We start from the raw sequence: 16,199 nt of genomic DNA, 5'->3' as shown, positions 1-16,199 counted from the left end.
ACATTATTTGGGCTCATTGGAAGAAATTATCCATTGCTGAAAATGTGACCAAGGGATCTAAACCCTTAAAGACACGAGGGTGATGGGATGTCAAGCGTATAAAGCCATGAATAAATCTAAAAACACTCCAGGGATTCAATAGCCTTTCTTTCTCCTTAGTGCCACTTCACATATTTAGCTTATTTCAGCTCTGAATTAGATCAGCTCGCTCTTGATCCACATTATACTCGATTGTTTTGATTGGTGTCCCTCAGGGCTCTTTCTCAGGGGACACTGCTTTCCAAATTTTTAGATTCGTGAAGATATAATCTACTTTCTATTCTACCCGCAAGGATGATTTTCTTGACCTAATTTGATCTGAGCTGGGCTCCCTACAAGTACAGTCCTGGCCGTGGAATCCCGTCTGCCATCTAGTGGCCAACACTGCTATTACAAGCTAAAACTGCTCCAACTACATGAAACGTTTTTCATCTGAAAACGTCCACTTAAGCCTAAAGCTGGATTCACCTTGTACTGGATCTAGTTTCTACTGCCGGATGTCATGATGGATTTCTGGTATCCCTCTGAGCGCTTTCCGAGAGCCTTGGGGTACCCCCACACACACACACACCAAGTTGCTTCTCTTGTCACTGTTCTGTTATCTCACATCGTTACAAGCAGGGCTTAAACGTGCATTAGTGCTTGAACGTCATATGTTCCACGTTGTCAAGCTCAATCTCGGGAAGATAGCATTTCTCTGCCCTCCGGGGACAGATCGCCCTCTCGCCGACCTCATGACGACACCTCTGTTCTACCCTTTTGAGTCAGGCAACAGCCAGCTGTCCTTGTCCTTCCCACGTTACACCTGCAAGTCTCTCTGCCTCTGTTCTAAAAAGGAATCAGATCCGGGGAGCTTCACAAGTCGTATAGGAACACAGATGAATAATCCATGAGGAATGTGAAGAAAAACTACAAGGCCGGTTTATATATCATGTACCCAATGCCATGACATCATTGCTGCATCATTCCTTGTTGTCGGGCAACGGTATCAGCTTCTTCCTGGAAAAGGTCGAAAACCGGTTACACCAATGATTCTTTATCATTTACTGTCCAATCATGATGCAATCACACAAACGTTGCCAACTACTACCTCGGCCTTTAAATCGACATTATTGGGATTCTTTGTATTCTTGTCACTGCAAGCTTTTGATTGCATGAACAATTCACGCATGAGATGCCACCGTCAGAGGAGAAATGCCTGAATTGCGCTGACGGCACGGCCCAAAGTGACATTGAATAGACGAGCTGAAAATCTGCCATCCAGCCCTACGTGCATCATACAAAGCGAGCATCGTTGTCCCCTTGGGTGCCAAAACCGACGGCCTCTCTTTTTCCTCTCTCTGTCGTTCTGCGCTCACAGTGTCACATCTGTGTGGACTCCAGGGCTTGTTTATACAAGACTCTTTTAAATGAGACTGGACTGTTGTTTTGTAGCTTTTGCTGGTGATTTCTTTCTGGGGCGAGGACGAGGGGAGGGGGGGGTAGAGCGCTAGCGTTACCTACATATAGGCTCTGTATTTGCAGCGGCATTCAAGAGATGTAACTCACAAGAGGCTGTAAATCAAGACATCACGATTCAGAACTTAGAACAAAAAACAAACACACGCAGGGAAATGAACACCATTGATCTGAGTAGAGTGACCGGGTCCAGACTGCAATAAATTAAGGACTGGCTGCACCCAGCGTGCCGGTGCTGTCATCCAGCCTACTTACTTATTCATTCAGTGGCGGCCTGCAGGGAGCCCACAAGAAAGATTGTGGGAACACACGCACACGCGCACCTCCATCGATAACCCGGCCAGCATCCGTCTTCCTAAGACCCACCAAAGGTCAGCGGAATAACTTAGAGAGGATTTTTTGGGAGGGCGTCACATTGTAGAGTGTATTCTCATGTTTACCGACATAGTGTCCCCTGGTGGCTTTGAGACACTTGCTTACAAACACACACACGGGCACAGAGCGTTGAGCCAGGCTGACTTGCAATTCTGCAATGTGATGAAAGCCATGTTCACAGTCGATAAAGGGGACCCGCGGGTGCTTGTTGGAACACCAATCCGCAGGCTTCTCCCTCAGACGACGTCTCGGGAGGACCATCGGGTTACAAGGTGACATCCTTCTGTTTTTGGAGATTTTTTTATCTTTGATACTTCCACTGTGTGTGCCATTTCATCCACAAATGGCACATTCATCATTTTCCGTTATCACTGTGTCCGAGTTTTGTTTGTTGTTTTGTCTAAATGTGCATTTTGTAACTCAAAGACGTCCACATAAATTGGCAGATGAAACCGACATGGTTCCCTTTCCACTTAATTAGCTTTGCAAATTATTTAGTATGCATCACTATTTTTATCCGTTTGTCACTGGAAAGACAGCGATGTGCAAATGAGCAATTATTTCTGCCTCGCACGCCAAATAAGTCATTGCGACGACTACGCTGGCGTCTGTCAATGTCAATGATAATCCTTCCCGCGCATTGTTCTTTTAATTTGTAATCTAATATATTCCGCAGGGGCGGCCTCGTCACTCGCTCATTGTTAGAAATGAGATGTAACCCAGCGAAGAAAACATCAGATACAGGGCCATTGGATCAGTTTCCGTTTTTGTTGTATCCTGGAGACATTTCGGTTTCCGATCAAAAGATACATTTGAGATATAAATTCAGAAGTCCATTTTATATTTTGTGGGATTTACATTGAGATTGTTTTTGCCTCAGGAAGGACAACCGTGTTTAACATGCCAGTCAATCACTGTGGTGACATTTGACAGGGAAAAGCTCATTTTAGTATTTTTTTCTAGTATCTGCATATATTTTGTCTCCTATATGCGTCGTGTTTTTTTAAATATTTGCGCAAATCATGAACGATTTTTCAATGTCAGTGACACTAATACTCCTCAAGTATTGTCCTTTTAATCTCTAATAGAATAGAGTCATGATGTCCTCTCCACTTTCTCAATGTTAACAAGTGTGCATGATGGTGGATGTGGATGTTGAGCGCCTTTATGTGCCCCCCCCCTCCCCTCGGGGGTGCTAATCCGTTCTGTGAAATTGAAGCGTGGTCCTGGGATGTAAGTTATTTTCCTCACCTGCGACGCTTTTTAAGAGGCGACTGCTCGATGCGACTGACCTCCTTCAAGCGATCTTGACATCCGCATGAGTGAGCCCCATGTGGGACATGCGGCTCTTAAAATATCTGCCGCCAAATCCTATATGATGGACAATACAAGTGCCGTCATTGCCATGGCGACGCATCATCACCTTCTGGACCAGCTGGGACATCGTAGCCATTAGCGTAGGTGCTAACTTTCAAAGTGCCTGTAACGGCTTTCAGGGTCATCTTGAATCAATCAGTAATTTGTTTATAGAAGGAAAGTGAGGGCTGCTTTGTTGACACAAAGAACGTGTCTGATGAGAACAGGTGGAAACCGAAACCAAGACAAAATATGAAGAATGTATGCAGGGAAAATATTCCGAGACAAAATATGAAGAAAGTATGCAGGGAAAATATTCCGAAATGAAATATGAAAAACGTACGCAGGGAAAATATTCCGAAACAACATCTCAACAAAAATACAGATGATGATGGTCTGTTTTATTAAACGTGAAGGCTCCAATGTGTGACGGGGACCCAAACAAATTCTCTGTGGGGCCATTCCCACATGGACACAAATACACACTTATCATTCCGCTCCATATCCCCCCACCCCCGGGCCTCCGTGCACATGTGCCTTACAGGCAACTTTGTATTTTTCTTCATATTGAAGTCAAGTACAATCTGACCTACTGTTCTTTACGGGGGAGATGCGTGCGGTCACACAGCTTTCACCTTGGCCGCCAGAACGTTGTTGTTTTGATCCTTAGATCAAAAACAATTTTTCCGAGATGCAAAAAATAAAAAGGAAAAAAAGAACTAAAAAATAATGGTCATAAAGCAACACCTGTTTGGGGGGGTGGATGAAGGACTCACACAGACTACTTTGTAGCAATGCAGATGCATGTGTATGGGGGGGGGGGGGGGGGTGCGAAGGTACAAGACAAAAACTCCAAAGTGTTGTTGAATACAAAAAAATCAACAGGACAGTTTTGAGCTCCAAAACTGGACTTTTATTTGAATAGTTTGGGTAAGAGAGCGATAATTAGTTGAGCAGAACAAAATGCGTTTCCACACAGCTCAAGTCCAAAATGTTTTTCCACTATTAAAGCTCAGCTTTAATCATCAGTGCCTTGCATGTCACACACACCCCCACCCACGCTTTTCTTGGGGGGTACAAATTCAACAGTTGTGCTGACGAGACGACATTTTTTTTCAATTTTTCAAATTAGTTATACAAAATCTCTCAACTTTTACACACTGTCAACCAGATTTTTTTTCTCCATCTTGTAAATAAACTTGGGGAACATCATTTTTTTTCTTCCCTCCATTTTGTCATCATGAAAAGATCAAAACATGCAAAAAGAATTTTCATTTTTGATGTCCAAAAATGAAACATTTACAGGTTTTGGAACTTTTTGCACTTTTATAGTATACTACACCCAAAGAAAAGATGAAAAGTGAACAACAAAACAGTATGTACACACATCTTTTTACAGTGAAGAAAAAGTCCAAAAAATCAGATGATGACTAAGGCAAATGAAGTTGATCAGTGAACATTGATCAAAACAGTTTTTTGTTGTTGTTTTCTGTCAAATACTGTATTACATCACTCCAGAAAAAAAGAAAAGTAATCTGCTACCAAACTGTGATTCATAACTCCCTTTTAGCTGCGACCAGCTGCATACCTGTCCAATTTTTGTGGACAAGTCTCGCATACTCAACAGTGCTACTCTTCGTGGTTCTCGCCATCCGGGTCGACAGATGAGCCTTCATTAAATAAGCCTTCACAAACAAATGGAAAGGAAGAAAGAGAAAAAAAAAACGGGAGTGATCGAAGCGTATCAGTGTCACATACTTTGCTTTGAAATCACCACCCCCCCCCCCCCCCCCCCCCGAAAAAATATCAGTACCATTAAAGCCTTGAACATAAAACTAATCATTTCGGTCCAAAAGAAACGTACAAAAAGGCACATTATATCCCAGTGCTTCTGTACTGTGAAGTTCAAGTGTAACTGAGCGCATTCAATACCCACAACAGTCTTGAATGGTGTGAGCGTCCACCGGCGTCGCCCACAAGCATTATGTACGCGGAGACTACAACAATAAGCCGAGTTGGTTGGTTGGTTCTTTTTTTTTGTTTGTTTTTTTTTCTGAAAAAAAATCTCTGCATCCTTTTTTTCTTTCTTTTCCAATGCAAAATGTCCAACTCCATCCACAAGGAATCTTTCCTTCATTTTGTCGTCGTCTTCCGGTGTCCTCGTTCGTGTCTTAGTCATCTCTCCCGCCGTACATGTCCGCCAGTTTTCTGAAGCGAGGTCCCCAGTCGTTGAGGTAATCGTAATCCTGGTCGCCCCCGCTGCTGGACGAGTTGAGCGAGCTCAGCGAGCCGGCGGTGGAGCCGCTGCCCTCGTAGTCGAACACCAGCAGAGAATCGTAAGGCGGGGCGGTGGGGTCGTTGTCGGCTGCCTTCAGGCCCTGGGGGGAGGGAAACCAAAGCGGGAATCAAAATCTATCCAGATAAGAGTTCCTAAAAAAATTATTTTGGCTTTGCGTGGTAATTATCAGACATGAAGAAAGAAAACCTTAACGGCTCTTAACATTGTTACTGGTATCGGGCAGAATCCTTTTTACCTCCAAAAACAAAAAGGTTTGCTTGAACAACTAGTGCCAAGCTCAAAGTTAAGGCTCATTGAATCAAAAATTCTTCTTCTACTCGACGGGGAAGATTTATAGTCGTTGTTTAAGATGTGGGTGTGTTTGCGATTGTTTTGCTTCCTTTCTAGTCATGCACTTGTAAATTCCAGTCTTGGAGACCCGGAATGTCTCCTTCATCCCACAGTGAGCGCAGAGCTCGACCGCACTCTCTTGATCTTCGGGAGATTTGCGAGCGTGTGCCGGCGATACCTTGTCATCTTTAATCTAGATAGCAATCTGAAGCTCATGAATAAATACTCGCAGAGAGCATCAAGCACATCTGTGGCTCGTGCAAAAATGAGAATGTGTTTGTCACGCACGCGCGCCTTTATCTCGCGGTCGGCTTTGAAAGATGGCCCTCGACATCCCCAGAAATCTCCATTGCGGCGTGAGAGCTCCTCGCTATTGATTTGCAAGACTTCCCTCCCCCAGGGGTGCTCCAAAGACCTGATGGATCACTAATGTAGGCGTCAACACAAGCCTTGGCTTTCGCCGACCACTTCGGATATGCTCCTCGTCGTTGCCACCTCCCAACCAACAAACGGATGGATTCCGACAGAGCAGCTCTCACGTGGCCGGCCGGGAAAGCATTTGCGGTGCCGTTTCCAAAAAGAGACAGATTGATTTAAAGTGTCTAGACAATAGGCAATTACTTCCCACTTGTTAGCCATTGTCAAGTGTTTGCTGCGGGCCTGATAATCTGGAGGGGAATATTACACATAGATCGTTCATTACAATTACAAGCGTAATTGTTCCGCCGGTTACAGCCCACCGCCGCCCTGTTTGCGGCCAAAACGCTACGGGCAGCTTTAGAAGGTTAGACCATCACTATTTGATCTTGGCCTCCACTTGTTGGCCTGACTCGTCTCAGATGTGCCTGCTTTATTGGCATGTCCTGCGCCAGCTAGCGTGACGGCTAATCAAGAAATAGCAAAGCACGCTTAGGGAGTTGATCTGTCATCTATCACAGAAGTGAGAATGATAAATGGTTCCCACTGCGCTTATTAGGACGGTGGTTCGATCCGAGCCCTGCGTTTTGTTTTTTCAAACTGAAGATTCTGGATTATCGTCAATTTGCCATTGTTGTTTTTCTGCCATCAATCCCAACTCGGATTTAAAACGGGGGTAAAGAGGAAGACTTTTGTTTGTCTATGGAATGATCAAGAATCAGTGGTTCTTCCTTAGGTTACTAGATTGTAATCAAGATCAAGTAGTCAGAGGGGTCGATTCAGATTCATGGTTCGGATTCTTGATTATTGGATTCTAGAGATTATCTGATGTCTTAATCGTTCCGAAATACGGGTCAAGATAAAGGCTCGTTCATCTATGGGGAGCTACTAATCGGTGAGACTCGCTCTAATCATGCCCGTGTCATTGAAGGAACGATTGGGATTACGAATAAGTGGGGACCCAATTGTGCTTGACAGATGCCTTAAAATCTTGCAATGTACGAGTTTTTGGTTTTTTTAGTGACAGTGGAATCTGGGACACAAAAAAAGACATCATTCTCTGGCATATAGCTTTTCTGGGTCGTCACTTGCTGCGACTGCGAGGTCTTGTGAGGATTCAACAAAATAAAAATGTGGCGGCGATTGTCATCTATCGGAAAACATCGCTTTTCTCGCTTACGAGGTGCATCGGCGTCGCGATGTAAACGACAGGTGTGAGAGATGGATAGCCAGACGGCAGCATGCTCATCTACAAACAGTTGCCGTCCGGAAAGTAGGCGCGTGTTCCGTTTATAATGCTGTGAAAGTCCCGTCTTTTGGAGCTGGTGAAAAATACATGACTGCTCTTTTCATTTGACATTCTCCCTTCAAGATGGAGTCAATGACTGCCTCGGGCACTCTCGCTATGTATTTTATTCTCTCGCTCTTCTGACACATCTACTTCTGTAGGGGGAAGAATAATCATTATATCGAAGTGTGTTAGCATCGTGTTCTCTTCTTCCTTTTTACATGTTTAAGTAGACATGCGCAATACGCGCAAACTTCTTTCGTGCGGGAGAACAATCGGAATATAATTAATTGATTCCGTTTGAGGTCGATTTTCTCCCGAGTCGGCATCATGCAGAGTTGTATAAACCAAACTGTTTTTGAGAAAGTTCCATGAAAAATTCAGCCTTTGGTTCATTTCATTATGCAGCCCTGGGATTGGATTTGCTGCTGCAAAACAAAAAAAATTTAGATCTTGTATTATTTAGGCCACTTTTACACAGATCCCATAATACAGCACTTCAGAAAACAACACTCAATACATCACAAAAAAAATTAAATATGTTAAAAAGCAGAACCGATTTCATCGCCAGCTTTAGCGAACAGTGACACGGCGGCCCCGGCCAGCGGGCCTCGGCTAATGTCGGAACTTGATGTAAATCCTCGACGAACTGGATTAAAGAACAGAGCGAGCCGTTTATGACCAGCAGGTCATACGTTGCCTACACGGGCAAGGCGACGTGCTCCGGGCGTGTCAGAAAATACCATCTGGTATGGGCAGCCTTTAGTTTTTTTATTTTTACCTCATTGATGAAGTCTCCGATGTCTCCGGGGTGGGGGGCGGCAGACCTAATGGGGTACTGCGGCTCAGGGTGGAGGGGTCTCTCATCGAGACGTCGGATCCCTACGGGCTTGATGGCTTCGGGTTCCAGCGTGTCAGGCTGCTGGAGCTGACTCAGGTCATAATCCTACGGAAGGAATGAAGGGACGAGGGGCTGCATCAACGAGATGTGTGATAAAACCGCCGATCGTGCGACTGGTGTAATAGAGCGTTCGGAAAGTGTGAAAACATCAAGACACGTCATGCGAATGTGCCGAGGCCACGGGAAGTGTAGACTGTAATCAATAGCCAGACGGGCTACGCATAAGCCACGGCTAATCCTATTAACATTACCAAGGCAACGCTAAATCATGGCCGGGAGAGGGAGCAAATGGCCGGATGGTATCAGCGCCTACCTAATAAGCGTACGGGATGGATGCTCCCTATCCCTAATCTGTCCATCTCTAATATCCCCTTTCGATAGCGGTGTCTTTGCTCGGTCACTGCACAAGTACGTACTTGGGAGCGTCTTGCCCCCAGTGTGATGAATACATGAAAAGGACACCCACGCACAACAGTGTTATATCTTGTCTGACTGGATCGTGCCGACTTAGTTAAATTAAAAACACCTTGAGGCCATGAGTATAAAACAAACAAGTGACTAACGCTAGGTACTGTGTTAACTGAGCGTGCGTTCTTGTGTCATGCAAATGAGTCCCTCGCACGTAACCGATGATTACTTCTGATTGTTTAGTTTCGGGGTGAGAACCTTTTTTTTTTACAAAACCATGAATCTTAAAAGATCCTAGTAGGAGTTACATACCTACCTAATCCGCCAATTAGCACATAGTTGTAAGAATGACCCGCTACCAATCGGTTTGTTAAGCGCATGCCGATGCGGCCCTAACGGTATAATCGTCCATTTTGTCCGAGTTCGACTTGATCATCCGTCTGCCTGTGATAGCGACGGCTTCACAGCGCTGCCGCAGCGGCAGCTCAAATCATACACCGTGAGAGCACCGAATGGACTGACACTTCAATTTCCTCCCTGGTGGGAGATAGGGAGAACAGAGGTTGGTATTATACAGACCACAGTGCCAGGAAAGTCGGGTCTATTTTTTTTTTCCAGCCAATACTGACTCCATGGACAGCAAAGTCAAGGCCATTTTATCCCGCTGTCCTCTGTGCTATTTAGAATAGAAGCTTGTTCACTCTCAATAAAATGCAGCTTGGACTTAATTTGCTTTTGAGCAGCATTACTTTCCTTTTCGACATGTCCCGCTCGACAAAGTTTGTGCTTTTTATGCGTGGACATAAATACACAGGAGGACGCTTCCTCCCTTTCCGCCCGCAGATGTTTTGCCAGTCTTGTTCTTATTGTTACCTTACACAGAGCTTCATTATTGGCGCACAGCAGATGCCTGTCTCCAAATGACATCAGCGGACCAATTACAAGTCTCCAAGGCTAATTTGCCACCGTGTCGGGTCAGAGCGAGGTCTCCCGCTTATTTGTGCAATATGCGAGCCTCTGCCGCACTTGAGCTGGCGGAAGAATAGCCGATGTGGAATAACGCTGCCTTACTTTTTTCCCCCGTGAACCGATTCCGTTGTGCTAACAAGAGGTCATTAGGAAAATTGAATTTGTGTCCCTACATGCCTGATCAGCGCACCGAGATGCGGGGATGCGACTTTATTTATGCCTCTGGCGCTTGTTCAGGATGCGAGTCTTTGGGATGTAAAGTGAAAAGCACATGTCCAATATTTTCACAAGCAAGTGGACCGTAGGGTTTGTATTATTGATTTGACTGTCCTGCCCTTATGCAGAACCTTGACAGCTGAATTGTCTTTCCCGGTCAAGTAACTGAATAGTTAATTTGATTGACAGCCTCAAAATATTTGGCACGGTATTGTAATGATTCTAGACATAATGTTTTCAGACCTTGGCTTGGAGACATTTTCTATGACCGCAAAGCGGTCTTAGTCATCCTTAGCAGTCTGAATTTTCTATTGAAATAACTGATTGCTTGGCAAAAAAGTGCTTTCAGGGCTTTTCAAATAATCCAGTTTCACCAGAGGTTTTACTCTGTGTGTGTGTGTGTGTGTGTGTGTGTGTGCGCGTGTGCGTGTGTGTCACATCGTTCCTACCTGATCCTCTTCTCCGCCGCCTTCCTCGTCATACTTGAGAATGTTGTCTCTCACGTCATCCTCGGGATCAATGAGGAGTTGCTTAGCCTGGCGTTCTTTATCGCGGCGCTTCATCCAAACCACAAAGAGTAACACCAGAACTGCGAGACGCACACACAAGCGCGGCGTCGTATTACAAAATAGAACCCTGTTCATATTTTGCTCATTCGCATGTAATCGGATCCCGCGTATTAGCTTTTCAGGTCGGATGTAGACGACTATATATTTGTTTGATAATCCCGCGCTAATCTAATCATTATCGGGATCGTGTTTAGCCGCTGTGCTAATCTGCGACGACGCTCACTGAGGAGGATGATGATGCACAGCAGGATGGCGATGATGGCGCCCGTGCCCAGTCCGGCGGCCATAATGTGCTGCTGGTCGGTACAGTCGCCGTTGATGTCGCACTGGCACACTTTGACCCGCAGGTGGGAGGTGTTGAACAAGGGCAGGTTCCCGGAGTCGGTGATGATGATGGGCAGCTCGTAAATGCCGCTGTCGAGGAAACCGAGCCTCAGGCGTAACTGAGCGTAGTCGCCTGCAAAAAGAAGCCAGGATGACGTAGGTCCAAGTGCGTTCTTGTTTGGGTCATGATCATCGTTGCACATTTTATAACAGTGTTTATTGTTGAGCTGCGCTCCAGGCCACTATTTGCAGATATACGTATGATAAATTCCAACTTGCATTAGTTTATAAAACCCAAAACAAGGATTTTCAATTTGAGGCTAGCCAATCGACATTGGATCATGCTGCTTAAGCTTAAAACTCCTCGCTGCGATCATCCAAAAGGTATTACCCAATGAAGATAGTCTCTATTCATAGCATATTTTGGGTGTTTCTTTTTTTTTTTGTAAACATTACAGGGATTACTTCATTTAGTGTGCGGTTAGTGTTAGACTACAAATCCTGTGTCTGCTTTGTAACATGTAAAACAAAATGTCCGTAGTCATTCCTACCACTGATTCTGGTGACAGTCCAGTTCCTCTTGACATCGACCGGCATGTTAGCCAACTCGAAGGCAAACGGCCCAGCATTTGGCACCAAGTCGCCGTCGATGGCCGTGATGTTGATGGCGTTGGGCTCGGGTTTCTCACATATTTCCACTTCCTGGGGAAACACCCTCGGGGCGTTGTCGTTGATGTCCATCAGGTAGATCTGCAGGGTGCCCGTGCCAGTTGCCGGAGGGTTGCCTGCACCGCCCCAAAACACACACAAATATTGGCGGAAATCTTGAACGTGGATTGCGGAATCATGGTGTGGTAGGCCGAGAAGAAGAGGCGATTGTTGTGTCTCCGAAGCAGATACGTATGTGCTCCTCCGGTGGGAATGGCCCCATCCAAAGTGCATACTAATTGAAGAAACTAATCTCAAGCGAGGCGTCAGACAGAAAGAGTGCGGTATTAGAACATTTGGATAGTGTGAGAGGAGAGAACGAACGTCTTCCTGACCGAGGACATGAGATGGGAATACTAAAGCGGCAAAACAGAGGCCACTGTCGTTCCTCTCAAGCTCCTCTATGTATTCACTGCGCTAAGAGGCTTCTTTAGCATTCAGGCCACGCTCAAAGGAGCTAGTCATCCAGACCTGACCCATTAACACTGAGAAACCTCTTTACCGGCAAAGTTTTAAGCCTGTTGGCCTACGACGCTATGCTCTGAAGAACAGGATAAACCCGAACAGAGGCAAAGCCTCTTCAGGGAATTGGCAAATTTATCCATGGTTCTCAGATTGTTAACCCACTGGCCTTAAGTTGAAAGGCTGTCAGCGGTTGGCCTTCAGGCACGGTGGATTTTTGTTGTCGTCAATTAAACATCTATCCTCCGAAATGGCATCTCTTTCTGACAGAAGCGGCGAAACCACGAAAGGACCTTGGCAATACAAAGATTACCTACCGTTGTCAGTGGCCAGGAATGTGGCATTGTACATGCTGTTCTTCACAAAAGGCGATTCTCTGTCCAAAATCGCCATTGTTGTCACTCTACCGTTGCTGGGATCGCTCCTCAGCCAGTTGGCTGGATCCGACAGTTTTGTGTAGCTGATGAAAGACAAAACACAGTCGTAATCACGTCACTCAACTTCCACTATCGACGGCCTGCTTTAGTTTTGCGCACATCGTCATTTCAGTGCACCTTCAGATGCTCAAATGAGCGAGCTGAAATGAGGACCGATGATAACAGACGCAGCTGCCGGGCTAACGTCATATCCGATCATGACTATTCACTGATGGGAGCCATTAGCGTCAACCGGTGCCGTTGCTCATTATTGGGTGTGATTTAAACGAAGTAAGAACAAAGTCTGCGTTGCTCTGTTTTAACCTCCTACCGGATACTCTGCTGCATGTAGCGATCAGGGTCCTGCGCCGTGAAGGTGGTCAGCATGAAGTCCGCCGGCTTTCCCTCTTCCAGTTTAATCAGTTTGGGGTTGGGATCGAAGTAGGGGCTCTCGTTAACATCGAGCACCCGTATGGTGATGGTGGCGGTGGACTGAGGGGGAGAATGGATGCCTCCGGCGAGGGGCACCTCGTTCTTCACCTCCACTGTCAGCACGTACACTCTGTTCATTTCATAGTCAAGAGGCTGCGAAAACACAGGGGACACGGGGATTGCCAGGCTCACGTTATCATGTGAAATATGTTCAGGGGAAGGTGGGTTAAATGCTCGAAAATGGTGTGAGAGTAACGAGGCAAATTAAAACGCTTTTCATTCATCCTCCCTCAAAATCTTTCCTGTGAAAGCCCCACAATAGAAAGCAGCAAGGCCGCCAGCTTCTTATTAATGACCTTCTTCTGTTTGACATACAAATGAGGAGTCACGACTCAAATTAATCTGGCTGATAAACAAGTATTATTATGCTCCTGTTTGTATTGTTGCTAGATGCATTCATTCCTTGATTGCTACAGTATTAGCACTATGTAAGTATAGTCTTACATAATAATAAGACGACATTCCTGTATCCACCATAAGTGTGGATTCTCAACCGGTGGGCCACGGTCAGCCACTCTGGAGAACACCATTTTGTTGAATTGGAAAAATATCCAGAGTCCCCATGGGAACGTAATTGGTAAGGTTTGCAAAGGTGACCTTACCTTGACAACCGTCACCAGGCCCTCATTATTGGTGGGATCAGTCGGCACGGAGAACCTGCCGGTGGGGTCGCCTTTGGTGATTTTGTAGACTGCGTTCCAGGCTTGAGTGTTGGGTTGGTCCTTGTCAGTCACCGTCAGGTTGGCCACGATCACGTTTACGCGGTTTTCCTGCACCTCGCCGAGAAACTGCACAAAAAAATCAGGATGTAGATATTGTCAGTGATGCTTATCGTGGTCATTTTGTCGTCCGTCGTCATTTCATTTCTAAGTGCTTTTAGCGCTGCCACTAACGGGCATTGCATATCCACGGCGGGCTGAATGGACGGTGCGGCCCGAATAGGTGTCCCTGACTTACCGAGTCAGCCGTGAACTCTGGCGGGTTGTCATTGATGTCAGTGATTCTGATGACGGCGGTGGCTGTGTTGGAGAGGCCGTACATGGGGTTGCCCTCTGTGTCAGTGGCCTGGATGATCAGTGTGTACTGAGGCACTTTCTGCAGTGGCAAAGGGGGGAATGGGTCGAGAATCATACAGTCAAGATTGTGTACAAGATTGAAGTATTGCAATGTAGAGTCCAACACCCCAAATGTAATACAGTTGGCAGTTAGACTAAAGGTTTCTGCCTCAGAAGCCCAAACCTGATATTAATTCCCTTCATTCATTCCTACAGATTCTCATTTCCCGTGAGAGGGTGCGTCGCCGTGTTATTTTGACAGTGATTCAATTCACGAGTCTCATACAATTTTCATGATGGCGACAGCTTTGACTCTCTACAAAAACAATCCCAACAAAGAAGCGATTTTCTTTGGTCCTGCTATAATTGAATTAACAGTCAATTGATGATATAGATTGTACTGATTTTTATCATGTGCCTCAAGCAGGCTGACGAGGCGGCACGGAATTATAAACAGTAAAAAATGGCTTTCTTATATTTCCTTTCCTAATATTGATGTATTCCTCGGGGAGGCAGGGAGAGAGTTGCACCACTGCTACACTTTACTGTACACCGGCTCCAAGTTGACAAATGACTATTTCCACATTAACACTTATTCGGGTGATGGACTAGTCACTCGGTAATGAGAATAGGGCAAATTACTTTCACGGTGGTGACTGTCGCACATAAAACGTCGGCCCCAAGGTGGAAGTGATTGAGCAGCGACCCAGCCAGATTGCCCTCGCTAGGATTACATCAACCGGTATGTGCTTTATATTTCATTTTATTTATTTCCTCCCACAGCTCTGTGAGCCAATTAGGGGGAAAGGTGGTTGTTTACAGCACAAAGGAAGATAAGTAAAAGACGTGCACTTTGGAAACGAGGACATAAAATGGAAGGGGAGGGGATTATTAAAATGATCGGCGAAGCGTGCAACATTCTTGTCGGATTAAACGCGTGTGGAAAAAGCCTTGGCCGACTCGACTTGTAATTTACGCGGTAATCAGCAAACGTACTTTGGCTCATTGGCTCCATTACCAAACATGCCCGAGTTGTGATTGCCATCATATTTAACAAACACTTGGCTCATATATGTAGAAACTGTTGGGTTGATAGATCAACAGACTTTGTAAAATTCTAATGAAAACAATGCATCCAGACTTTGAAAATAACCACAACCAAATCAGTAGCGCGGATCTTGTAATGCCACTTTCATCCTGTGGAGGCAACAGCGTGTTGCTGGAATGCTCGCAGAGGTCATTTTTTTTATTTCACAGGCCTACACATCCCGCAAAGTCGGTGTGAAGAAAGCAAAAAAAGCTACCCACCTCTCTGTCCAAGCCTGCTGCCACAGTAATGATGCCTCCAGTTTTATTATTAATGGTGTACATGTTGGATGTGGGACTGTCTGGGTTCTGAGACAAGATCTTGTAGCGGATCATGCCATTAACCGTTTTGGGGTCGTCTTTGTCCACCGCCGTTACCGTCATGACAAACGTGCCTTTTGAACAGGAAGACAACGACGTGTTTTCAACGTAAGTCGATAACACTGCGACGATGGGATCGGCTATTTGGATATATCCTGTTGACGTTACCTGGCCTGGAGCCCTCCGGGACGGTGCCGTTCCAAATGGGGTGGTTGAATTCAGGCCTGTTGTCGTTCAGGTCAATGACATTGATCACAATATCGACGGGGTTTTCCACCTGGTTGCCGTTCAGGTCCACCGCATGCGCTCTCAGCTAAAGAGAAGACAAAGCCACACTTGAATTGGGTCGCTGTGGGCTATCTTTATTGCTGATTTCTTAGCAAAGCTGCTTCTTGAGTTATGATTGTTGTATTCAATATAACGTTGCAATATAACACATGATGAAAACGCACTTTCCAGGCCCATTGAATATTTTTAGCTCCCCAGTTTAGCTTTCAAAGTAATAAGTCAGTAAGTGCCTTTCACAGATCACACACTCGAGTGTTGGCTAAGTCGCTTATCCAATGATCTTCAAGGTTCTCATTTAGCCATGATTCCTTCTCATGCACATACAAAAAGGCTATTTTAAAAGTTTATTGCAATGTCAAAGAGCCACTGCAGTCGAGCGCAGTCTTTTAAAGCCAAGGATTATCTTAATGTATCTAACACAC

General features: G+C 45.5%; 1 protein-coding gene across 1 annotated transcript in view; it reads right to left on the bottom strand.

The window, feature by feature from the left end:
* Positions 1-4,118: 4,118 nt before the first annotated feature.
* Positions 4,119-16,199, bottom strand: part of cdh2 (cadherin 2, type 1, N-cadherin (neuronal)) — a 42,920-nt gene continuing 30,839 nt past the window's right edge. Inside the window, exons 6-16 of the mRNA XM_061295004.1 lie at positions 15,658-15,802; positions 15,391-15,563; positions 13,985-14,122; positions 13,630-13,815; positions 12,867-13,120; positions 12,437-12,579; positions 11,501-11,734; positions 10,849-11,082; positions 10,506-10,645; positions 8,344-8,508; positions 4,119-5,606 (exon numbers count right to left, since the gene is read on the bottom strand). Coding sequence (XP_061150988.1) covers positions 5,400-5,606; positions 8,344-8,508; positions 10,506-10,645; positions 10,849-11,082; positions 11,501-11,734; positions 12,437-12,579; positions 12,867-13,120; positions 13,630-13,815; positions 13,985-14,122; positions 15,391-15,563; positions 15,658-15,802 — 2,019 coding nt within the window. The 3' untranslated portion in view covers positions 4,119-5,399. The remainder of the gene's footprint in view (positions 5,607-8,343; positions 8,509-10,505; positions 10,646-10,848; positions 11,083-11,500; positions 11,735-12,436; positions 12,580-12,866; positions 13,121-13,629; positions 13,816-13,984; positions 14,123-15,390; positions 15,564-15,657; positions 15,803-16,199) is intronic.

This window comes from Syngnathus typhle, linkage group LG13 (assembly GCF_033458585.1).
Source record: "Syngnathus typhle isolate RoL2023-S1 ecotype Sweden linkage group LG13, RoL_Styp_1.0, whole genome shotgun sequence".
In the NCBI taxonomy this organism is placed as follows: Eukaryota; Metazoa; Chordata; class Actinopteri; order Syngnathiformes; family Syngnathidae; genus Syngnathus; species Syngnathus typhle.
Note: the sequence above shows the minus strand (reverse complement) of the source record. Positions and strands in the feature narration are given on the sequence as shown.